Source organism: Agaricus bisporus (assembly GCF_000300575.1).
Source record: "Agaricus bisporus var. bisporus H97 unplaced genomic scaffold AGABI2scaffold_10, whole genome shotgun sequence".
Lineage (NCBI taxonomy): Eukaryota > Fungi > Basidiomycota > Agaricomycetes > Agaricales > Agaricaceae > Agaricus > Agaricus bisporus.
In genome coordinates this window covers 686,678-710,738 of record NW_006267345.1, presented here as the reverse complement: position 1 = coordinate 710,738, position 24,061 = coordinate 686,678, and the positions used below count along the sequence as shown (strand labels likewise).

Genomic DNA, 24,061 nt, shown 5'->3' with positions numbered 1-24,061 from the left:
TGTAAATACCTGGTCACAATCGCAGTGAAAAAGGGAATCACCCCGGAATCCATCGCCCGACTCGCACCTGCAGGCCGTTTCTCCGCGGCAGAAGACGGCGCATGTCGAGAAGATGGCGGCACCAGCGTCGGCGTCGGCGGTGTGCTGTGTTTGGGGCCCTTTGGCGGCGGACGGCTGGGGCCGTTGACGAGGCTGCGGGGGCCAGTGGGGATGGCAGTGAAGCGAGGAGGGCCGGGCGGCAAGGCGGCTGGCAGCTGTGGCGAATGCGCGCCGTGTGTCGGCGGATGCGCGGACGGGAGGGTCGGCGAGAGAGCCGGGGACTGGCCGGGAGGTGCGCCTGGCAGAATCGGGGCTCTGAGGGCCCTGGGGCCTGTGGGCGGCGGGCGGCCAGACATGCAAGGCTGTTGCGAGAAGCAAACACGCGCGTGGCCAATCACAGAGGCCCACAGTCACATGTCTTTCCTCTTCTCTGCGCTACATCTACCATCAGCAGCATGGCGCAGTGGTAGCGCGCGGGGCCCATAACCCCGAGGTCACTCGATCGAAACGAGTTGCTGCTATTCTTTTTTTGCTGTATGTCATCATCATTATGACTTGAGGTCGGGGGAGACGCGACTCGTACTACGCGATTCAGATCCGGAGATCACACTTAGGCTAATCAACATGCCCAAGCGCTCGCTAGCATACCAAAGTGGGATCGTCCAGCATTGCACCGACAATCAAAAGTCATTAATTCTCCTCCGATCAAGTCAAAACTTGCTCCGTCGGAGTCTTTACTATCAATGAATCGTTTCATCCCCGAGTCTTTCCACTTTTCTCTCCGCCTCCGTCAGCTAGCCAGTTAGCGAAGGGTCCCACCCCAAGTTACGCTCAGACTAAAAATTCAATGCACTGGGCAAAGAATGAAATAACTGTGGTTCAGAAAAAACCGTTCTGGCGAGTCATTTACTAAAGTGATACTCGATTATCAGAACACCAAACTACAGAATGTATTCAAACTTATGGAGGTTTGTAGTCTGGGCACGATATTTCCTCAATACATAGCATTCGGTGACTCTGTCATTAATATGCAAATCATCAAAATTCCAATTGTTGACTCGCCAGTTCCTTCTTTAAACTCATTAAAAAAGACTGTTGTCGGAACAAGATCACCTCGAGCGAGGGATAAATGAGGCCATAAAGTGACCATAATTTCTGAATCGTTATAATTGAAAGCACGAGGTTGTGTGGATGCTCTTCGTCAATAAGCAATGTCTTGTATCACAAGCACCATATTCCTGACGCAGGGTTTCAGGTGCAAATCATCGCCCTTGGCCAAGGGCAATCTTGATTATCTGTGACTATAGCCTGCCGGGGGGGAAATACTGAGGACATTGAAAAAGGACATGTCGGACACCATCGTTCGAGAAAAACTTGACAAGCTGACCATCTTCTGGCATGGAACTTTTCGTCGTTTGGTCAAGGTTAGTATGATTTTCCTTCTAAACACACGGAACTCTGAGCGAGAAGCTGACGCACAACGACTTGTGCTTAGTAGGAACATCGATACTAACAGTTTAACAGTCGCCAACCTTGGGCGATTTCACTATACTAACACGAGGACAAAAAAGTTGCAGAGGGTAGAGTTTCAAGACCGAGGAACATAAAAAACTACTCTATGTGTCGACCTCTCAGATCTCAGGCGTGTCTCCTTACACTGCTATGTAACACAACCTTGTTATACTTTTAATGCTGTTCGCCGTGCTTTAGTACCAACCGGCTCGTAGCAGTGTATAGAGCTCCGTCATCGGTGCAGAATCAAGAAAATCGAAAAGTCAAAAATCCAATGCAGATTCAAAAACGCGGTCACATGGGAGTAAGTCTCCCACGAGTTGAGTCCAACCAAACTTCGAACCGAGCCTCATCGAGCTTTGTCTCCTCAAGTCCTTAACGGATGTATACCAGCCAGTCAAAATCGGGTTCAACTTTCCATATTTCTAACCTCGTCCTATCTTAACTATGGGTGGGACCGACACAATCGAGATAACCTGCGGTTATTATCGACGTGCGTTACATGAACCTGCTGCGTCCTACGGCACTCGACCTCTCACCCCAATCCACAACCGACTGCGCTATGATCCATCCGCTAGCTTTCAGCGACTCAGATCCGTACAGACATTACGTCGGGAAAGGGGTCTAGTTTGGAACAGTGTCGGAATTTGTCGCCATCGGACTTGCTTAAGTATCGTAACCCCCACCCACGATAACTAGCCCTCTCCCGGGGTTCGCCTACTGCTTTCCTATACTTAGCTGTTCCCAAGCTTTGCTGGGAATAACTCTATCTTCCTCTTACAATCTTTCACACTCAATATGATGATTCATAGCCTCGCTTAAAGGATCAATCACACCGCCTTCCAATAGCTTTTCCGGCTAATCGATACCACAAGAGGTAATCCACCCCGGCGCGTGGCTCTATTCTAAGCGAGGGCTTGCATCAGCTCCATTATTCATTATTCAGGCGCCTAAGGCGAAAGCCCCCAAAACTTTTACTCTACTGATGACGAATCCACCAAGTACATACCCAGAGATTGTTTCACGGAAGCTTTCCTTGACTGGCCACCCTCGTTCCTCTTCATCTCCAGAATATCCACCTCTTTTCCGAGAAGCCAGGCATTCAAGTTATACGTTCAATGAAACTTCTTAAAGGTATGAAAAGGTATGGCTACGGCGAGTGTTCTCACAGGAATAAACTATCTCGGGTCTCGGGCCATTCGCTATGGAATCCTATTGGACTCCCGTTTCTAGGGGTATTGTTTCTCCGACCTACATGTCAAAATTGCGGCGCGTGGCATTTATCTGATGCGAATATCATGTTCTGACTTTTTTTCTTTTGCATTACTTGACTCACCTAATACATTCGAGGCTCGGCTTGCTTCTATTAAACGACTGCGGACGAATGGGGCTCGGGGATGGAGTAAGATGGAGTTCAAAAATCACATCTGTCGATAACTTTAAGGGAGGAAGTTGCTTCTTGACCCAGCATTTGCTTTGTATTAACCTAATGCAGAAACGGTAGGCCTATTGTCTCACTGTTAAGACCGTCGTCGTCGCTGTTTGTCATAACGTATCTGTCAAAATATAGGTTACAAAAAAGGTTTTCCCTTCCGCATTCTGTTAAACTGTTGAACCAGTTTATCTCTCCCGCATTCTCATTGGCCGTTGGTCGATGATTGAAGTTGCTAAACTACTTATTTCAGTCCTTATCACCATTGTTGGACCCTGGTTCATCTTTCCATACACTGCGCGCTGTTCCAGTAACTTGGCTACGAACCAGTGAGCATCAGTCTTTCTCCTCCCGTGACTAGAATTCTAACTGTGACTGGATTCTAGCCCCAATCTTTTGTTGCCAACAAAATTTCGACCAGTGACGGCGGATTTCCATGTCTGATAAGCGGCTCGAGCGCATTTTACATCAAAATGTGACGCTACCACCGAACTAGACTGTCATTCAAGTCGATCGACAAGAACAGCATTCAAGAAACGAATCGGTGATGAGACTAATACAAGGCCAAAGCACGTTCCTATATCATTTTCACATACACAGACTCCAATTAAAAGTGATAATAAATAACATCGTTCGTCCTCATTTTGAAACGTTATTTTTTGCTAGTGGATTCTCACCTCTGTCCATCAACCCAGCATCAACTGTCAACTATTATAATCCATACACGCCATGTCGACCCTCCAGCGTACGCTCGATAACCTCTCCAGTTTTAATATTGACACTGATTCGACGTACGTGCCCAGTAGATCTCCTCTTTTTTCTTTGATCTTCTGCTTCCCGTGATTCTGCCTCGGCGGAGTTACGATCTGTTACAGGTTGCTCGACTTCTGGCAATATACCCATTCCTGGTACTGATTCTGGATAGGAACCTGAATCAGGATGTGCGAGCCAGGAGCCTGAGTCCTCGAGAGGGATAGCCGAGGTGGGCTCTGATGCTGGCCGTGGGGTTTGAGACTCTGGAGGTTCTGTTACGTACGACGGTACAAGAGTGGAATACTCGCCGTAAAAAAGATTTTCCTGGGGAACATAATGGTAACTTGGGGGTGGTGACGTAGGTGGGGGTATGTCCATTGGAAAATGTGTTGGTAATTGTGTGGGCAGTGGAATGGGGACTGGCGCAGCCATGGGAACAGGGACAGGGACAGGGACCGGGACCGGGGCTGGCATCGAATAATTATATTCGCCTTCCATTGCAACATTCTGTGCTTGCGCATAAGGAAAGTACGTTGTTCCGCAAACTTCTACAGCATTAGGACGTAAGTGAGTGGGTGGTGTGTAGGCAACTGGCACCGAAGGGGGTTGTGATGGATAGTAGGCATGTGCTGGTGCTGGTGCCGCAATTGCGGGCTGTGCGACCGGTTGTTCCGGCACTTGTGAAGTTGGTACACCATCAAAGTGCTTAAATGGGCAAGTGTCTCTTTTGTCGCAAAGTAACCAAGCCGGGCATGGGGTATATTTGATATCTAAGAGGCCTTCGGTCATACTACTAAGGCGGTGACAGCAATAAAGCAACTTACAAGGTTGAATGTCTGCGGGATGGAAGTGGGGACAATTCCTTGTGCCACAAAACCCTTGAACGTGTGCCCAGCAGTGTGAAGTAGCCTTCTGACTTCCATCTGGCCTCGATGACGATTCCGCAGTTTGACGTATTATGTCTCGGTTCCACATGTTGCTATAAACTAACTGCCAATCGTGTATACTTTTCACTACATCAGGCGACCGGTATCGATTCACTGCAGACTGGACGTACAAGTTACATGAATCTCCGAGTGGACACCACCCGCTATTTTTGACAAAGTGCTTGCAGGGGGTCGTCTTCCAGGCAATTATTGACCTCATCTTCTTCGGATCAACATTTCTCGGTACGACCTGCTGGTGCGATTGCTTCGAATTGTAGCAGGGTATGCTCTCTCTATGTATACTTTGCGATCCTGGGTGTGCGTGGTGAGAATACCAGTTTGAGTCATTGCATTGGCCTTCATGGGGTGATAGCCAATACCCTCGACTGTAATGTGCCTGGAAGGGTGGTTGAGGTGGTTGAGGATCGTACCACCCTCTATTTGGAGGATGGTCGTATTTGCATCGAGAACCGTAGCTGCAGAATCCTTGTAGGTATTGTCGACAAATCACCTCTAAAAACAGGACGCTTAAACAATGGTTTTGAAGATATTGCCGAATGACTTACTTCTTCCTTGCCAAAACTGATCCGTGTGAACATCCGACTGAACGCTATCCATCCTGAATAGAATATGGGGTCGTTGGCAATGAGGGGGATGTTTGGGGGCTTTGAAAACGTTGAAAAGGCTGGCAATCAGTTATAAAGACGTTTTCAAGGGTAATACACGTGGGTTGCACGCGTTAGCACCAAGGTATAATTTGAAGGCGGTGGCGGTAGCGGATCGGCCAGAAAAAAAGCTTAACATGACTCCGGAAGGCGGTAGCTATTGCGTGTAATATCCTTGTTGACCGAAAGAAGCTATACCAACGACTCTAATGGTTGTCCTTCAAGTAACAATAAACGCGATTTAGGGTCGATACAACAATCGGAAGTTGACACAGCCACATAATTGGGGTCAATGATTACGCCGTAGGTCATGCACGGATTTGAAAGACGCGTCGTTTTGGCCAACTTTCGTCTGTTGAAGGTCAAACATGCAGACGCAAAAAATCCGTTGGGTTTTTTGCCTTCGCCAAAAGTTCCCGTTATGTATTTCCCACGGTTTTATTTTTCCTTGATTGTGAAAAGTCGATGGCGTCTACATACGGTGAAGATCCTTGGTTGGTGCTTTCAAAGCTAAAACAAAGGCAATCCTTGCTCGAGGAGCCGGACCAGTATTAGACCCATCTAGCGCTTTGAATTTGAGTGGCTACGCTGGTGAAAAATTTGTGGGCCTTAAGGCTTAAGGTTTCCAAGTACTTAGTCACTACTTGATCTCAAATTTATTCTTATCTATTCTGCTGGAAAAGTCACTCATCAGGAAAATTATGAACAAATTTTTTAGTCGTGTGATGTACCATCAATCTAGGGATGTGTCCGGTAAACCCCAGATGGACTACCCTAGGCATCTCTAATATAGTAGGACCTAATTGAGGGAATCTAATACTATACAAGGTGTATGATGATCAGAAAATACCATCATCTGATATGTTGTTGGGGCTACATAAATTACATTGATGAATACGGCAGGGAAGCAGTCCAAACATGGCAATAAAAATAATAGTAAGCTATCGATAATGACCACAATATGCAATCATGCGCTGTGAATTGTAAACATAATTCACTCGGTCATCTCAAGAGTGAAGCGCCATATTGGTAGCCTGTAATCCTGGAGTGCTTATAACATCGAATCCGTTGGCTATCATGTGGTGTATACGCTTGCGTGGAGGTAGGGATGCAAGTTCCTGATCTGATTTTGAATAAGAGAAGGTGATACGATGATGTGTTTGACGTTACCTCACATGCATATTGCCCATCTGTCAAGGGAAAAAAGGTATCAATAATGCCACACAACATGGAAGAGTTGATAAGTCAAGGTCACCTGTTAATTGATTGGGGTGTTCCCATGCTCGTTTTCTAGATCGGCCAGAGGGATCCTGCCATCAGGGAGGACATTATAATCACGTACGGATATCATGACGTGAGGAATACCACGCACCTCGATATGATTTGCCACTTCGTTCGTACTGTAAATTCCTTGCGTTGCATCTTGTTCTGGCCACTGTTCCAACGATTTAGGTTGTACACGCGCATCAATAAAAGCGGATCGGTTGTCCTGGAACTAGGGAGTGGGGATGGAAAATGTTATCCACATGGGATAAGAAGACACATACTTCGGCGTGGTATCGCGACGGGCTTCCCCTTTCATCACCTGAGAGCGACGAATTTCTAGATCTTGAGTCTGCGCCGAAATCTAGATCACCTAAAATTAATCTAGTTGCTGCCAGCACGATGCCATGCAAATATACCTGTCTGAGGTTGGCTCCTGGCCAAGAGAACTGTCACTTGATATCTGTGAGCCCGGAAACCAGAATTATGGGCAGAAACTCACTTATGTCGTCACGTCTCTTTTCAGCCGTTGTGACTGCTTGTCTTGCTTGCCTCTCGACATCGAGGCATGCCGTATATCGCATGAAGGAATCTTGTGTGTCCTTCTGCGCTCGAAGTAATGACATGCGGGCGGCCTGCAACGCTTGCTCTTGGAGATGATTAGCATGTGAAATCATAGCTTGAATAAAATTAGGCTTACTCGACGATGCGGCTTCTTGAAGTAATGCTTCTGGACTCATTAGAGATGGTGATACTGATGTCCGTGAGTGAATGCTAAGTTGCAGAGAATCATCAGACACACGGTCTGCGTAGTCTATATGTCAGTCGAATCGGCAGTACGTTGACCTAAGTTGATGGAAAAACATACGATTTCGCGAGTCCATAAAACCTCCTTCTGATGGTTCGGGAGTCAATGACTCAGCAGAATGATCTGGATGAGGATAGCTTCCGTCCTGCATCGCATTCCGTAGTCGAGGGTTATGAGGTATCCCAGCAGCTTGCCGCTCGATGAACTTGCGGAGGAAGGTGAGCTCGATGTCATCTGGCATTGTGTATGGTGGTCCTTGTATATCGCCCTTCTGCATCAGAAGTTCCAAATGTGACATAGTCTTGTCCTTCAACTGCTGTAACCACTCGTGAAGCTCCATATGATCCTGGTCAGCTCTGGCGTCATAATCCTGCCTTCTTCTCGCTTTCCTCCAGTACGTCTTCGTAAGTTTGAGGGCTCTGTTGACTTCGTTGTCCAAGATACGGTACCATTCACTTGCTTGGCGGTTAAGGCGAACAGCGAGGACACCGGGTTGTACTCGAAGTTGAAGTACGCAACGACCTTCGCGGTCAGGGGGACCAAGCACACCCTTCTGACCTTGATTTCCTCTAGTTGCACCGCGAGAAACGTTCCCCAGTTCTGGCCATGGTAGGTCGTCGGGAGTCGACATGTTGAGAAGCAGAAGTTGAAAGATGGGTACAGGGGCAAGTATAGATGTAAAGCAGAAAATAAACCAGCATCCTAGTCAATAAATGCTTCATTCGGTGTTACGTGGTGGCTTTCGGAGTATCACTAATGCACTATCTCGAAGGGGTGGATGGAGACACAGTGGCGAAGATTGTTAAACCCACATGGGATGAACATCTTTCTCCGTAAGGGCTGCCATAATCCAAGTTCTCTTTCACACCCGCTAAAAGACTGATTTACAATCGCTTGGCTGTTGGATCACAAATAAGCGACTCCAATACTGGCATTGCTCGCCGATTGCTCAGTTTGAATAAGGTTGAACCGCTGTGGATTACGGAAATCATCACGTCAGATCTCTACCCGATATAGGTGGTCCTGAACGAACCGAGCCAGATCAAAATGATCAATGATGCGGGGCATGAAAGCGCACAAGACCCGGACATATGGTCACTACTGATTGCGAGAATCCACATTGATATATTAAAACGAGGACATAAGATAGCTTAGTCCTAGTCCTACAAAGTCCATCTATGCGGAGAAGTTGACACCCTGCGCCAGAGGCGCTTCGTTTGAAAAGTTGACTACAGGCCATGAGGTGTCAGTTGCTGAAGATCTTACAACACGTTTGACGTACTGGTGCATGCACTCCAACGAACGTATTGTTTCCAAGCGTCACCGCCAGATTCGCGGCCCCTAAAATGACAAATGTCAAGGACAAAAAAATGCAACATGGGGCAGTCAATAATTACCATCCAGTGCTCTAGAGAATGGGACGGTTATTCAACGGTATGAGAAAAAAAAATCACGGATCACAAACCTTGTTACCACCGAAAGGAGCTCCAATTTCTGCGCCGCTGGTACCCACGTTGACCTGAGAATTTTCAATTTGAACGTCCGGTATACAAAACAATCTTCCAGGTCCACTCACGTTGACGATTCCAGTGTCAGAGCCGCTGGGCCCGATCCATTTACCGACATTCCTGAGGTCACGAGTCCACAAACTGCTGGAGAGTCCCTTTGGCGAAAGTATCAGCAATGTATCGGCATACAAGCAATTACTCCAACCTGGGGAACGGCGTTGTTCCACTCAATAGCTTGATCAAGTTCGTCAAATATGCCGACATTGAGAATGGGAGCAAAGACTTCTGTTGTCCAGACGCTATCCGATTTATTCACAGATTTGTGAACAGAGATCGTGGGTTCAACGAAGTTGCCACCTTTGAAGGGTGCAGAGTCATATGCCTTCCCTCCGACCAAGAGCTCTGAACCAATCGACTTCAAATGGTCGACGGCTTGCGAGTAAATGCCACAAGCAGCACGAGTATGCAACGGGCCCAATAGAGTCTTCGACTCGAGAGGGTCGCCGGGTTTGATAGATTTGTAGAGCTTCTCAAGCCGTTCCAAAAACTCACCGGCTACGGACCGATGAAGATACAATCGCCGGGTTGACGTACATCTCTGGCCAGCGGTGCCTATAGCACCGAAGCCTACTGCCGGAACAGCCAGTGATAGATCTGCGTCGGGCATGACGATTGAGGCTACAAGCAAAGTTTTCTAAGCGAATTGTGGATCAAATCAAAAGAAAATAATACCATTATTACCGCCGAGCTCCAAAATTGTTTTCCCAAATCGTGACATTACAGCTTGACCAACAATGCGCCCAACTCTTTCACTGCCGGTGAAAGAGACTATACAAGTAGGTCAGCGCTTATGCGAGTAATACCAGTCTGCTGAAGCCTTACCAAGCTCTACACCAGGATCATTGACCAGAGGCGCTCCAACGTCCTTATCACCCGTCACCAGACTTGCCACAGCTCCTGGTATGCCGTTAGCCTCAAGCACGCGGGATATTATTTTTGTGATCGCAATAGAACACAAAGGAGTGGTAGGAGAAGGCTTCCAGATTGTTGCATTTCCCGCAGCCATCGAAAGGGCCAGATTCCTACATGTAGTTCAGAATCAAAGATTGAAATGGCGGAAGACCTTACCATCCATAGACGGCGACAGGAAAATTGAACGCGGATAGAACTGCCACAACACCCAGAGGGTTGGGAACTATACATTCGAGGAGGTCAACATCTAGACAGCCACGGCTAAAAATGGATTGATTTCCGCACCGTGGAGAATGGAATGCTCAGGCCTTTCTGACGCAATGAAACTGCCATTCATCATTCTCGATAAGCCAACAGCATAATCGCACTAGAGGGGGAAATATGTTTCTCCTTCACTCTTGCTGTATCAACACGTTACTCACGATGTCGACAAACTCTTGAACTTCCCCCACACCCTCCGTTAGTATTTTCCCCATCTCCAGAGTCACTAGTGCTCCAAGGTCATCGCGCTAAGTAACAAAGAATTAGAGACACAGGCAGTGCTCATCTACGAAAAGCACTGACTTTGGCAAAAAGTGCTTCACGAACTTGCCTGACAAGTTCTCCTCGTTTTGGTGCGGGAACGTCTACAAGCCTCTGTCAACGATTGAATTACAGCACTCAAATTATACCAACTCACTGCGAAAGATGGTATATGCTTCCCTGGTCCGTGCCAATGCTTCCCGTAATTCTTCTTTGGACGCAGTCCTAACGCGAGCTAACTCCTCACCCGTCGTTGGGCATCTAGATACCACTATTTCTCCGGAGCCGCCCCATTGGCCGTCATAAACGCCATGGACTTCCGCGCTCGCGTCAATATCCAATTTAGAAAGGATAGTAGAAGCTCGAGTGGAAAGAGCGCGAGAGACGCGACTCTGGTTTCTAATTGTCTGCCTTGCAATGGACAACATAACAAAAGGTTCACAACCAGTTAACTGAGCGGATAATGAAGGACAACGTCGTAGTCTAATAAACCCGCGTCAAGGTCAAGATCCGTCTGTACCTGCACGTGCTTAACTCCATTGTATTCCGGTCCAGACGGGCGACATACATGAACATACATCACAACGTGTCCTTCAAGGGTACCAAGGGTGAGTGAACCTTCCAGTCGGCACTCCAGGGATTGCTAGTCGTGGGGACCCAAAAGTACTGTACACGACGCGACTACGAAACGACAAGCCTCGCCCAATTCCAAACTTCCCACTCCTGTAATGATCATTGATGGACAGAGCAAACCTTAAGAGCAAATCTTGCGAACTGAGTACTGCAGTTCGCCAGGTGACCAGTGACCAGTGCATTGGCTCTGTCAATGCACTCAAATTCGGGCGAGCCAGAACTCGACCCACGCCGGAATGTGGTATTCTTATCGAGCTCCACACCGTAGGCGCACATTGTTTCCCCGCACCTTCACGATTTCGACTGTGCGAAAGATGTGGACGATTAGATGATTTTCCGTAAGGTTGGGTTCATGGACATTGTCATTGGACAACGAGCCATAGTCACCTGACTAAATCGTGACAAAAGCGTTACATTTGGCCATTTTGGGGGTTGCCAGCTTAATACGGCTCGCAAATGGAGAAATTCGACAAAAACAATCCCGCCAAGTTTTTGAGCTTGGTCAATTCCACAAGGTGGCGCGGCTGGATTTTTTAATCTGGACGAATTTCTGACCGTATTAACATTTTGAGACGAGATCAGAGAGGATCTCGCCCCTTTGGCCGTTCTGATTAACGAGGTAATTGAATTATTGTCACTGCGATGTCACATCAGGTGACTATGGCTCATTGTCCATGAACCCAACCTTAGAATAAATGAATTTCCCAAACGGAAAAATTGAATTTGTTACAATTCATTTCAAGCATACTCCATACTTTGGCGATTCAGTTAAATTTATTTTCCCCGAATATGCAATCTATTAAATTTTCGAAGTCTGGCATACGGTCTGTTCAAGTTTGGACAGTGACTTTTCTATCCCGAATTCACGACCTCGATCTGATCTCAATTTTAGAGGCCCAGAGAATGAATATCATGGGGGATTAGATAACGAATCCTGTCAGCAACGGAGGAGGCTTCTTCCGTTGAACGCTCCTGATCATATGGCCTGATTCAGCCTTCGGGGCTGTGGGCAATTAAATTGATTTTCTTTCTTGTGCATTCAATGCTGATTCAATATGTTTTTTAAGGCAGACATTCTTTGATCCCTACGGAAATTTACCCACGCGCTCTAAGAGATCAGGTTGTCTAAGGTCGGTTTGTCGTAACCCATCGTAAAGTATGAGGTCTTTTTCAAGTTCACAGATACTAGTCGCCGGTTCAGACAAGGCTAGCTCGGCCGACGGCAACCTTCCCTTTTCAATGAATCTAATAATCAAATACGTATCTTGCCGTAAGGTCTAGAAGAATAGGCCTTTGCCCGACAAGCCGCGGCCGATAGATAAATCAGAAAGTGCAGCAGCGGATCTTGAAAACGAACCATGTGTAGTTTACCTTTGGATTTTCATTCATGGTAATTGTGTGTGTGCCTACACACGCTGACAGAGTCAATAGATCAGGTGACTCTTCCCCAATTTCGAGGCACGTAAATTTCATAATGTCGCCTGGACAAACCATTTCTCGCTTGAACCGGACCACTTTCTGTTTGCTTAATGTGCAGTTGATCTGTAAGAAACACCCTCGAATCAGTCAGCTTTGGAATGTGACCGCCATGCAGAAACACTTCATATTTTTGATCGAACAGAACTAAATTATAGGTCCTTGAAGAATGACGCATCCTCGACCGCGACAGCATTTTTCTTACCCTTTTTCTTCTTCGTTTCGGTCTTAACGTTCACCTGACCTCTTTTCCGTTTGACAATCGGTTGCGTCTCATTTGCGTCATCCCTCTCTGTGGCATCCACCTTGAAGTCCGAGACTTCGACTTCGCTCTGGCCGTATGCTTCCGACCGACCATCCTCAACGTCACTGTCATCGGCATTACCCGCAGTGCCTGTCCGAGAAGATTCGCGGTCGCGGAAGAAAGACGTCAAGTCTGTCAGCCTCAAACCATCCTCATGTCCCACACTTCCAACCCACCAGCGTCCTACTGATTGGGAAACTTCAACATTTTCGTCATCGGATATGGTTGCACCACGGCTCATTGCTTCTTCTGTACCTTCGATTCCGTGCCACTCTTCCTCCTGTTCTTCATTGTTCATATTAAGACTCAGTTCCCCTGTTCCACTGCCTACGGCGATTCTCTCCACGGGCCAATCTTTGTGATCGGCCACGACTCCGAGTAGTTTTGTTGGTAAAATCTGCACGGCGCGTACATAACCGTCTGACGAACCAGTCAAAATCGTGCTCGCGGGATCAATTTCCGGGAAGTCTGATGGTATGTTGCAGAGCGCGTCCACGGACATGGGATGCCTGCATCAATTCGTCAGACACTCTCTACTGGGATGGATTGAACTTACCCAGGAATACGATCTACGCAATCTCCCCAGCCGCTACTGCGGTTGAAAACTGACAAAATCCCCAGCTGCGTCCCTATAATTATCTTTGATGTTCTACATCCCGACCTCAGTCGAAGGATAATGAATGACATCATAGTAGACAACCACACATCACGGTAAAAATGTGGGTACCCATTATTTTAGGAAGCACCCCGTGTCTTCAAGAGGCGCTAATTCTCCACCATGTGGTTGTCCAATGTCATAGACAGCAGTAAAGGAAGCTTACCCCTTTATGGTCGCAATCGACAGAAGTTCGTCTTCTTGGTCTTCTGAACGTGCGATAGGCTTGGGCTTTTTGGAGCGAACGTCCATTACAGAAAGGGTTCCATCAGCACTAACATTCCAAAAGCAGTAAATCAAGGGGCATCCAAAGATTTCGAGATGTCGATGAAATATCATTTCAACCGCATCTTGATTGAACACATACCTTGTGGCTACTAACTGTTTTTTGTCTTCCAACCACAAAAAATCACTGATATAATCAAAATGATGGTCATATGTCTGAACGGGATCCTTTTGGCGGGAGTCCCACAACTGCATGTTCAGAGTCAACAGCGGGGAAAGAAAATCAGCCTGAAAGAACAATACCTTGATAACACCTTCATCATCACCAGTACTCAATAACCATGGCATGAGGTATTTGACACGATTTATGGTATATCTTTAGATACTAATGATATCAATTCTTGGCGGGTACGAAGGTGGAAGGTTTTGCACATCACTCACTCATGTGCTCCAGTTCGACTTTCCAGCTGCTCTGTTTTGGTGTCGATCGTGCTGTAACAGAGCATCTCAATACAAGAAAACAGCCGAATATCGGTGACTTACTACAAAGCCTTGGACTTTCCCACAGCGTACAACTTGCAACCGTCCCCACTTATACTGAGTCCACGGCAGGAGCGTTTTGAGGGCCGAAGCGAAAAAACTTTCTGATGACTTCCTTGTCTATTGTACGCATATGCTTCAACATGTCCAGTCAAAAGGCCAGCATATACTGTAGAGAAGGTTGGATGAAATACGATGTCAAAAATCTGCGCGTCGACAGGAATCTCTGGCATGGCTTTGGGAAGACGTGATCCGTTGGTTGTGACACAGGCATTTTCCATGTGACGCATACACGTGAACGCCCCTCGGCCCGGTACCAGTGAGTTCTCCGCGTGCTACTGAAGTAGGTTATACTAATCAGAAGCTATAGAAAACAACATCTGATCTTTGGCTCTCCAGTAAAGTACGCTCGTTCGAGAAACAACGGCGATCACTCGAAATGTTGATAAGGAACTGGTACTGATTTTAGATTCTGCATTCACCTACGTTGTTCGAGCTAGACACAATATTCTAGTCCATAAAATCTCCCCGTTGTCTGCAACAACTTAGTATGTGTTTTCGCACCTTTTCCACGTACATAGTCCTGATCTGGATGGCGATATACTATTGAACTGGCGACGATGGAAACTATGACTATCTGCACATCAAGCATAAATTGAAGAGGCTGATACTACGAACAACAGGATGAGATTACAGGTGAACAAAAAGGGGTATCTCAGTAAATAGAAACGAGGCTTTAAACAAGCCTTAAAATCGCAGAAGCAGAGACAACTACAAAGCGGAACACACACTTTCGTCGATCAATACTTTTAAACGATCATAATGTCGTGCATCGTTCCTCGGAACGTCGGGATAAATATTACGATAACTCGCAGATGGCTCTTGCTTCATTCTTCCCCGAATGTCCCACACCAAATGCGGTATCATACGTCTAGCGTCTTCCAGCGCCTTTTGCGATACTTTGTCGCACCTTGTCACTGTCAAACTTCTCAACTCTAGTTTTTGTCGCCGTCGACGCTTCAAAGACGTCACAAGTACATCTATGAATCTCGAATCGTCCATATTGGTATACGAGTTGACTTGCTCTTTTGGAGACACCATAAGGCTCCCACTTGAACAATCCACATTATGAAGATAGACGTCCTCTAATCGGGGTATCAAGAAACGTGGTATGCCTGGGCCGATGGATAATACGTCCATCAGAAGTGCCCACGCCAACCCGAAAGGCGCATAACCTCTGATATCCAATACACGCAGCTGTGGCAGCACTCGGAGAAATTCCGTCCAGGCCTTCTGAGTAATGACATCGATATTTTGCAAAGAAAGGGTCTGTACGCTCGTCAGAACGAGGGCTCGTAAGATACCAGAGAGCGTTCGTATCATGACATCGTCAGAAATAGTTTGACCACCAGGTCCGATAGATAAATCGAATGTTGCACATCCTGGCTTGGCTTTCGCTCCGAAGGCACGAATGCGGATTGATTGACGAAACTCGGGATTAGGTTCATATGATGTCGTAAATCTCGAGGATTTTTCGTGGCACGTTAGAACAAGTGTTTCTATTGGCACATCCTGATTTGAAGCGGATGAGAAGGAACTAATGGATTGGCAAAATCGCCATAGGTTGTCCGAAATTTTATCCATTTGTTGTAGAGAACAACACAATTGGCAAGAGGGAGTGATGGTGATGAATTCGAGAAAATCAGCGATTTGCTCCAAAGATCCTCCGACATTCAGATACAGAAGGCTCGGAAGGTGTACTTGAGCGGGGAGGCTTCCTCTTGGCATCGTGCACTGTAATACAGTAAGGCGTTGTAGCTGCGGCAAATTAGAAAGTAATTTCAGGATGCCAGACCGACTTTCGCTTTGTGGGAGGTTACGTAGGGTGAGGTTGGTAAGGGAAGGACAGTTGGGGGGTAGAAGGTAAAGGGGAGCGGCGTTCAGGTGAGCAATTTGTAGATTTGGTAGAGTTCTGCAAGAGGGGAAAATCGGACGAGAATAACAGTGGGGCGAATCCATCGGAAAAACATCGATGGTAAGGGAACTCAAGGCAGGGTTAGGATGTGCGAGAGACTCCAGGAGAGGTTGGATATCGTCGAACGAGGACTCGAGATGAATTTCTCGGATCTGTTGAGCAGTAGTAAGGACACTCCTCAATTGCCGGTGATTACGTTGATTCGCCACTATTCGAATTGATAACGGTATGCCCTTTGCCCGGTTCAGAGAAGCTATTGTCCGCTCGTGACAAGTGAAATCAACAAAAGCCCATAGTCTTCGACACCGCAGAGCCGCATTCCTCCAGCTCGAGCAGACGTATGACACATTCATCCAACTCCAGCCCTCTAAATCTCTCAGGGGTAGCTGCGCACACTCCATAAAAATTAAAGAGTATAGGTCCTCTGGAAGCCTACATGCCGCTAATCCTCCGTTGCGTTGTTTTGCTTGCTGGATGACCTCATGACTCTGCTATTTGAGGAGTTTAATCAGAGTACCAACTGGAAAACCAGAGAAAGACATACAGGAGGCTTCTTAAATCGAGAGGGAATCAAAGATCGATTAACATTCGGAGGCGAATTAGGAGTACATTGGGTGCTGGAAATAGGAGCTGAATCCTTCTTCTCTTTTGCAAGAGCCAGTCGGGCGCTGTCGAACGATTGATTAATTCATGGCCTGATTGCAAAAAAATTGACTTACTCGAGTGAGGGGACTGGTGGTCTATGTCTCTTTCTGTATATACCGGTCGCGTGGGGTTTATACGGAATGAACATGACGGACAAGCAGTACTCTCAGGCGGTGGAAGGGAACGCGTGAATTACGGAGAAGAGTGAGACGACACAAGTGACCAATATAAGAGAGTGAGGAGACACCCCGTGAGCGGACCGGAATGGAAGAATTCGAAACAATTGACCCATGGTTCACATGCCGGATAGGTAACAATAAGCGCTTTTGTCATCTCATTGGTAGACCTTCGCCATAGAACAATTGCACCTGATACTAGTTTATGCATCTCTTTTGTCAAAGAAATGGAGGTAATGGAGTCGTGCGGAGTGTCGGCACATTGTTCAAGTCAGGGAGCCCGAGTAATTCTTGTTCATATAAGTCATGGGAGATCATGCGCAAATTTGTGAGGACCAAAGTGGCTAGTTTGTACCCCGAGGCAGGCGGAGGAAGACAACATAGTGCCGCAGTCTGTTGCTCGTTGACCACTTGACATAAATGGCTTGTGAGTAGAACGCAAGAAATAAGTACCACCGTCCCGGGTGCATCATATGTTGTGATGAGCCTGTGGATTATATAACAATGGCGACTGCCGAAACGAACTCCGACGCTCCGAAACTGAAGGTTGTCTATTCGGTGCAAACCCCGTACTTCTGAGAGGGTTCAAGCATCGGGCTTCCACTATTCTGCGGCGAATCTACGTTGCGTGTCGAACATCGATTTTCGAAGTCGACCGTATTTTGAATTTTCAGCTCCTACGGGTCTGGATTGCCTCTCTTCCAGGATAACACTTTCCGGGACCCATTTCAAGTGGCTCGACAACAACCTGGACTCCCAGCTGCATGAGGCAATACTGTATGGCTATAGCTACTTACTGGTTCATTTACGTCATTCCTCGTTCTGCCTGCTCTTCCGCTTGTCGATATGTGTTGATACCTAAATCTATAGTCTGGGTCCTCAAAGTAAGCACCGATGGCCCAAGGAGCAGGATCACTACTAGAATCTCGGGGAAATACGCTTATCTCGATTTCCTTTGGTTGGTAGAAATCAAGATCTCAAGAAGCATAACAATATGAGCAGGGGCGGCGTTCGGAATCTGGGCTCTGGAGCTCTCCTATATAGACGAGACTAGAATGGGTCCAAGCTCGGCCTTGGTTCTCAACCTTTCGTAAACTATCGGGACTATTCGTTAACCATTGAAAGTGCCTCATATGTCAAGTTAAGCGTGTCATAATCGTCAGAAGACTTCCGAACAACTTGACTTGTGAGCAACAGAAGCCTTCTGAGCAATGCCGAGAGATATCATTCGGGGATAGCTGTCATCTGTTAACTGTCCCCTTGTGGTGCTATCTCTTCGTCATGTCGCGAAGTCTTCTTTATTTATGACATACCGACACCCGGCGTCTCCGCTCTAAACATCAGTAGAAAGATATTTATAACGCTCAAGGACTTGGAGGACATAATCTAGGAAATTGGGTGCCTGTTATTAACTCAAACTCGAGCACTTTCGCTTCTGACCAGTGCTCTTTCGCCTCGCTTTCAGGAGAATAGCGCACGTATGAACAATAATTCTGCAGCGACACTAGATTATTAGCATCTTTCTCCCATCACGACGTCGATTCTCTCACAGGCTCAGATAAAGTTATTCTTTTTATTTTTACAACATCTGATATCCTTACACAGGGCTGTTTCCCAAGAGCGAATCAAAGCAAATAGCGTCACGTCTCACGACTCCCGAGATCACAGGCAGGAGTCAAGATAGGTTCAAAGAGGCACCAATGGACGTTTGACAAGTGAGAGACATGTTTGACACATCTCCAGAAAATCAATCCTGCTGACCTGCATGTGAAACAGTTCGACGACCCCAGCTGGGGAAAAAAGCCGGCAAATAAGAAGACAAGATAATTGTATAACGTCGACTGCCCAAAAAACCCCAAGCCCACGCGTCGAGTGCAACCCCATTGAACCGACGACATCAATAGCAATATATTAGGCCGAGCTAAGTTCTGTCTCATGACCTCCCTAGATTTCGTTGGCGAACACTCGACCACTCCCTGATGAACCCAAGTAAGCTCATATTTCGTATAGGATTTAATGCAGTGAAACTTAAATGACAAAAAAGGGCTCACTATTTTCTCAACGACAAAATATTTCATTACAAAAAATTAGGATAGTGGATAGCTTTGGTGGCCATATGAAGTATGGCGGGTGGATGGCTTTCGCGAGCTTCATGATTGCGCGATCAGACTCATTTTACGTCTTGACGACGACAACTATTCAGCAATATTATTCTATGTCTTCGTATTCCCCAACATAGGAATAGATGGTCAGATAACAGGATCGCATCTCCCAGCAGTTAGCTAAGTGCTAGAACAATGTGAATATGAACTTGGGTCAGCATCCATTAACTAAATCTTTTTACAGAACGTAACTTATCTAAACGATCATATCTGGTAATCGCTGAACCCAATTAACACAATCGTCATCCATGACCTCAAGCTTCATATCTCTTTAATGCATTTTATTAGCATAAGAAAGTACAAGTTCCAGGCCTTCGTTTGAAAGTTTAACGTCGCGGTCCCTCCAACGGTAAAAATCACTGCGTCATCAGGTCAGCAGCCTTTATAAACTTCATTCAAAGTTTCTACTATGAACTTCTTGGAACATTCTCATCAGGTCCAGGCTAATGTGTAGACAGAGAAGTGCATCGATCATCATTTTCAGCTTTCAAGATCCAAGGCCTTCTCGGAATGATTGATATGATTTTTGATCATCGTACACACGTGAGTCACAAATACCCACTGTCATCATCTTCCTCATCATCATCAAGCTGGAAACTTTGGTATCCAACCCGAACTGACAAGGCGAACGAACCACTGGGAGCCGGAGTTCAAGTGTTTCAACCTGAATATATTTTTACCTGCTTACTGGTATACTAGTCCGAGTGAGCCCGAATTTCTACTGAAAAAAAAAAAAACAAGGACTCTGTGGGGTTCTACGTCACTGGCTTGCGAACTGACAGTTATATTTATCAGCAAATATTTTTCTTGCGATACATACTGCAGTCAAAACATGTTTTGACTATGGATTACTTCCGAGATGTTCAAACAATATCAGAAATATATGGTTTTCGTCAGGTTTTCGTTCTTGTTCTTTTTTGGGCATCGCGTAATACTGATCCAAATCCTCGTGTTCACCACATTGTTCAATGAAACTAAGCACTAATCATTTATACACGCGTCAAGTTTCAACCAACTGCCGCGGTGTTTGAACACAGAAAAACAGTTATTCATACCATACCAGATCGACGAAACCCATCACCGGGGGGGGGGGGACCCTTTTCCCTCGAAGGTCGACACAAGAAGTAGCAAAACGGCGCGCACCCTGAGATAGATCAACGTTCAACATCCCGTAACTGTCAAGCAAGCTTATCGTATTCAACGTACACCCGAGTACATCACACGCACGGTATATACGACCGACCGACCCTTCCACATGGGGCACAACTCAAAATGTTGAATTTAAACAAGCCCCAGACCAGAATAAAGTTCACGACCCGCTGCGATTCATTTAAAACACACACGTGTTTTCAAGACCAACCATTACAATGACTCGGAATCATTTCTATATGATCAATCTTTTCGATTAACCTTCTTATTTATTTTGGTTCCTGAGTAGACCGAATCGCCGGATGCTGAGGGATCATCGTGGCCGGGGGTTACATAGTACTTAAAGTACGGTTATACGGCTCCGAAATGGTGCTTAGCTGGCGATAACGAGTAGTAAAACGCAGTTTGAATTGTTCCGTATTTCGATGATTCAGTAATACCCTACTGTGCTGCTTGCTGTCTACAGCGCAGTAGGTAGTCTACTTTTGATATATATAGAGTGCATGTGCATACGAGGATGGGACCTCCTTCGAGAGCGAGGACCCTTTTGCCTCGAGGCAAACCCCGCCTAACTAACGTGTCTTTGCCGCAAGTTTCGTTCTTCATCTGTTTCCCCTCTTCCTTTACACACACGCACTCCGGTATAAGATTGTGGTGCTTTCGCTTCGCTATCTCTGATTTTATCCCCCACACACAATTTCCTCATTCACCCCTTTTGTTCTCTTCCCGTTCTTGCAACAAAAGTTCTGTTTTTTTTCTTTTTCGGACAAAATATTAATTTTTGAAATCCCTCAAACACAATGTTGGTTGACGCACTTGTATCCCAATGGAAACGCAGATTCTCTTCTTCCTTTTTCTCTTCATCCGCACCACCTCCAAATGCGGACGCTTCTTCCTCTTCAGTGGTCAATACCACGAATTTGGGACACAGTAACATTAATCATGACACAACAGCGCAGACTTCATTGCATTCCTCATCGAATGATCCAAAACGACTTCAACAACTCGTTTTCGGTTCTCCTTCGAGAGACGATCATGGAGCGGAAAGGGAAAGGGGAAAAGAGGGGGATGGGGAGGAGAATCTTGTCGATGATGATGGTGAAGTGAGACAGTTGGAAAGGCAGATGTTGAATGAGATTGAAGATAATAGGCCTATGGGGTCTTTCAGTCGGCGTCATCAATATCAACAACAACATTATGGCCGAAATCGGAATAGTTCGGTTGTCGGAACAGTGGTAACTCAAGTTGAAGAAGATGAAGATGAGGTTTTCCATGATTTTGAAGAAGACGACGAAGAAGAAAACCTAGAGGAGCAGCAGCAGCAGCAGCAGCATCAACAAGGACAACCACACCATCAAAGTTTGACTCTATATCGTTCTCAACTGCTTCAATTTCGAATGCGACAACTGCAACTACAGTATCTTCAACAACAGCAACAACAGCAAGAAGAAGAAGAAGAAGCAGGAGAAGACGACATACCCGAATCAAGTGAATACGATCATTATAGTAACGCTCCTCTTCGACTTCATACCAGCAACTTTCCTCCTCCGCCTCCTCCATCTCGTTCTAGTTTTCATCAATACCAATATCAACAACGTCCGACGAGCCATCACGCTGCCCACCACCACCCGCAACCATTCATTCATCAACTTTCGCCAATAGTCGAACAGTCTCCAACATCTCCAACACCAGCTTCCACTTTAGCTTCACGAAAATCGACCCAAAATTCACTGATAGTATCGTCCAACGGAGGAGGTGGTGGCGGTGCTACTACGCATGGCTCGAAGAGTTCATTACGAAAACCTCGATCGACTTCGTCGTCCTCAGTCCTTGGATCTGATTCCGTCATTGCCGGTGGTCGAGGCCTGAGGAGGAAGAGTATATCCGAGGTTGCTGCAAGCGGATATGGCGATGCGGATTTAACGATTGTTGCGGACAGTGGAGCAAACCAGGAAGTTGCAGGAAATTCGACAGTTCGGCGATTCAAAAGTTCATCTGGTGAAAGTCCAATTACACCCATAACACCCGCTACAGCCGCCACGATCGGTTCACCATTATCACAATACGCGACTCCTACAAGTCAAACACAGGCAGATAATGTTGGACCTGCTAGTCCGAGTTCAGGACCGGGTATGATGACTGCTGCTGCGGCAGGTGGAAATGTCGTGGGTGAAGCTCATGGTGGTGGTACACCTGAATTAACACGTATGTCGGCTGTTTTCCTCGTTGTGAAGGAATTAATGAAAAGATCGACTTTTACTATCAGGGCCATCGCCGGTTTACACTTCACCTTTCCTCTTGAGACCATTGAACAGAACCGAATCGCAAAGATCACAAGGAAGTAATAGTACTTCGGCTAATGTCCGCCATAGTGGAACGGCGAGGCAAGGGTCCATTAGATCCGTCACAACATCACGAACCGGTGGTGGGGGTCATGATGTAGATGTTAAAGAAGGGGAAGAGGAAGATGGGAACGTTTCGCCGAAAGCATCAACGAGGGCATCAACACCAGGATCGAACGTATCTACTGAACCGCCAACAATTCCACCGTTGGATTTACGGCCTCATTTCCCGGGGCCTCATCCAAATGTGGGACCACGTCCACCGAGAAGGAGGTCTGGAAGGAGGTATAGTAGTTCGATGGGAACTGTGGGTGTGATGCCAACCATCGAAGGGAGTCAAGAAGGGACTTTTGAGGAAGATGATGATAATGAAGATGATGATTATGGGTATGAGGAGGGAGTGTCAAGAGACGATATGATGTCTGCGCCAGGTGAAGAGGCTGATGAAGACGAGTATGGATATGGGTATGGGTACGGATATGGATACGGCTATGGGTATGAGAGAGACTCCGTTCGATACGCGGACACGATCAGGAGAGAATACGAGGTCGAAGCAGGGCCATCTGGGATTCCTGCGAAATCACCGTCGCCGCCATCAGCCTCCGAATCATTCATCACACGTCGCTGGGACCGAGATCACGAAAGGGGCATACCCACACGTCAGAGCATTACGACCATTTTCCTGCAAGCCAAGAAACAGCGTGGCATACTCGGAGTTTGGTTGGGAAAGGTGACGCCAGGATTCTGGGCATTCTGGCTGGGATTCGTATGTCCTGTGCTATGGCTTGTGGGAGGGTGGCATTTCACGAGCATGGGAGAGCAACCAGCCAAGATGGGCGTCTGGGAATTTTATTTCTCTGGGAGACAAGGAGGCTGGAAGGAGATGATTTGCTGCTGCGTGAGAAGAAAACGGAGAGTGGCCAAGGGCAAGAACAAGGAGATCTACCCGCCGCTTCCCAGGTGGATTTCCGAGAAACAAAGTTCCGACGACGGTCGTGCGAGACTAAACGATCCCAAACGGTCCCTGCGCGGCATTTCGTTCGGCTATCCCTTTGTGTCGCGCCCGCCCGCCAGTCCCGAGCGGCGACGGGGGATCGCAGTGCGGCTGGTAGCAAAGCCGAACCGGCTGCTGGACCATATGTACGGGGTGAAGCTGCAGGAGGTGCGAGGGCGGCCGGAGAGCGGGCGGCGGATGTTTGATCCGTGGGTGCAGCGGTGCCGGTATGCGTTCTGCTACGCGTGTGCCGCAGTGGCTGCCGGGCTGTGTGTTGGGTCGTTGTACTTGATTGTATTTAATACCCGACAGCTCCGATAGAAACTCCGATAGTGATGATAGTGATGTACGGACAAATATAGGCAAATAGAGTGCCCCTGTTCCC

General features: G+C 46.9%; 7 protein-coding genes and 1 non-coding gene across 8 annotated transcripts; 2 read left to right on the top strand and 6 right to left on the bottom strand.

Annotated features, from left to right (window-relative positions):
- Positions 1-9: 9 nt before the first annotated feature.
- On the bottom strand, positions 10-395 carry AGABI2DRAFT_121197 (hypothetical protein; the record flags this gene model as incomplete). Its single annotated transcript, XM_006455201.1, has 1 exon — positions 10-395. A coding segment is annotated over one exon (386 nt), but the record flags the coding sequence as incomplete, so codon positions are not given.
- Positions 396-488: 93 nt separating this feature from the next.
- AGABI2DRAFT_t117 lies at positions 489-560 on the top strand. Its single transcript has one exon. It is a non-coding gene; the product is annotated as a tRNA-Met (tRNA).
- Positions 561-3,571: 3,011 nt separating this feature from the next.
- Positions 3,572-4,952, bottom strand: AGABI2DRAFT_180406 (hypothetical protein). Its single transcript, XM_006455200.1, has 3 exons — positions 4,794-4,952; positions 4,561-4,742; positions 3,572-4,506 (listed from the first exon to the last, which is right to left on the bottom strand). The coding sequence occupies exons 1-3, from the start codon at positions 4,880-4,882 to the stop codon at positions 3,695-3,697; spliced, it is 1,083 nt and encodes a 360-aa protein (XP_006455263.1). The 5' UTR covers positions 4,883-4,952; the 3' UTR covers positions 3,572-3,694.
- Positions 4,953-6,295: 1,343 nt separating this feature from the next.
- Positions 6,296-8,061, bottom strand: AGABI2DRAFT_180405 (hypothetical protein). Its single transcript, XM_006455199.1, has 9 exons — positions 7,459-8,061; positions 7,291-7,404; positions 7,093-7,239; positions 7,010-7,045; positions 6,875-6,963; positions 6,700-6,822; positions 6,583-6,637; positions 6,498-6,517; positions 6,296-6,445 (listed from the first exon to the last, which is right to left on the bottom strand). Exons 1-9 carry the CDS (start codon positions 8,027-8,029, stop codon positions 6,335-6,337), a joined length of 1,266 nt encoding a protein of 421 aa, XP_006455262.1. The 5' UTR covers positions 8,030-8,061; the 3' UTR covers positions 6,296-6,334.
- Positions 8,062-8,500: 439 nt separating this feature from the next.
- Positions 8,501-10,879, bottom strand: AGABI2DRAFT_194900 (hypothetical protein). Its single transcript, XM_006455198.1, has 13 exons — positions 10,558-10,879; positions 10,443-10,504; positions 10,301-10,387; positions 10,164-10,245; positions 10,035-10,101; positions 9,789-9,988; positions 9,639-9,734; positions 9,112-9,584; positions 8,975-9,061; positions 8,864-8,917; positions 8,796-8,806; positions 8,681-8,739; positions 8,501-8,627 (listed from the first exon to the last, which is right to left on the bottom strand). Exons 1-13 carry the CDS (start codon positions 10,826-10,828, stop codon positions 8,575-8,577), a joined length of 1,602 nt encoding a protein of 533 aa, XP_006455261.1. The 5' UTR covers positions 10,829-10,879; the 3' UTR covers positions 8,501-8,574.
- Positions 10,880-12,922: 2,043 nt separating this feature from the next.
- Positions 12,923-14,466, bottom strand: AGABI2DRAFT_50798 (hypothetical protein; the record flags this gene model as incomplete). The annotated part of the gene is made up of 7 exons (XM_006455197.1): positions 12,923-13,322; positions 13,370-13,462; positions 13,635-13,742; positions 13,836-13,942; positions 13,997-14,069; positions 14,135-14,185; positions 14,237-14,466. Coding segments are annotated over 7 exons (1,062 nt in total), but the record flags the coding sequence as incomplete, so codon positions are not given.
- A 538-nt stretch (positions 14,467-15,004) lies between these two features.
- Positions 15,005-16,959, bottom strand: AGABI2DRAFT_209664 (hypothetical protein; the record flags this gene model as incomplete). Its single annotated transcript, XM_006455196.1, has 3 exons — positions 16,928-16,959; positions 16,753-16,876; positions 15,005-16,699 (listed from the first exon to the last, which is right to left on the bottom strand). Exon 3 carries the CDS (start codon positions 16,607-16,609, stop codon positions 15,005-15,007), a length of 1,605 nt encoding a protein of 534 aa, XP_006455259.1. The 5' UTR covers positions 16,610-16,699; positions 16,753-16,876; positions 16,928-16,959.
- Positions 16,960-22,649: 5,690 nt separating this feature from the next.
- On the top strand, positions 22,650-24,061 carry AGABI2DRAFT_194899 (hypothetical protein). Its single transcript, XM_006455195.1, has one exon. The coding sequence runs from the start codon at positions 22,981-22,983 to the stop codon at positions 23,995-23,997; it is 1,017 nt and encodes a 338-aa protein (XP_006455258.1). The 5' UTR covers positions 22,650-22,980; the 3' UTR covers positions 23,998-24,061.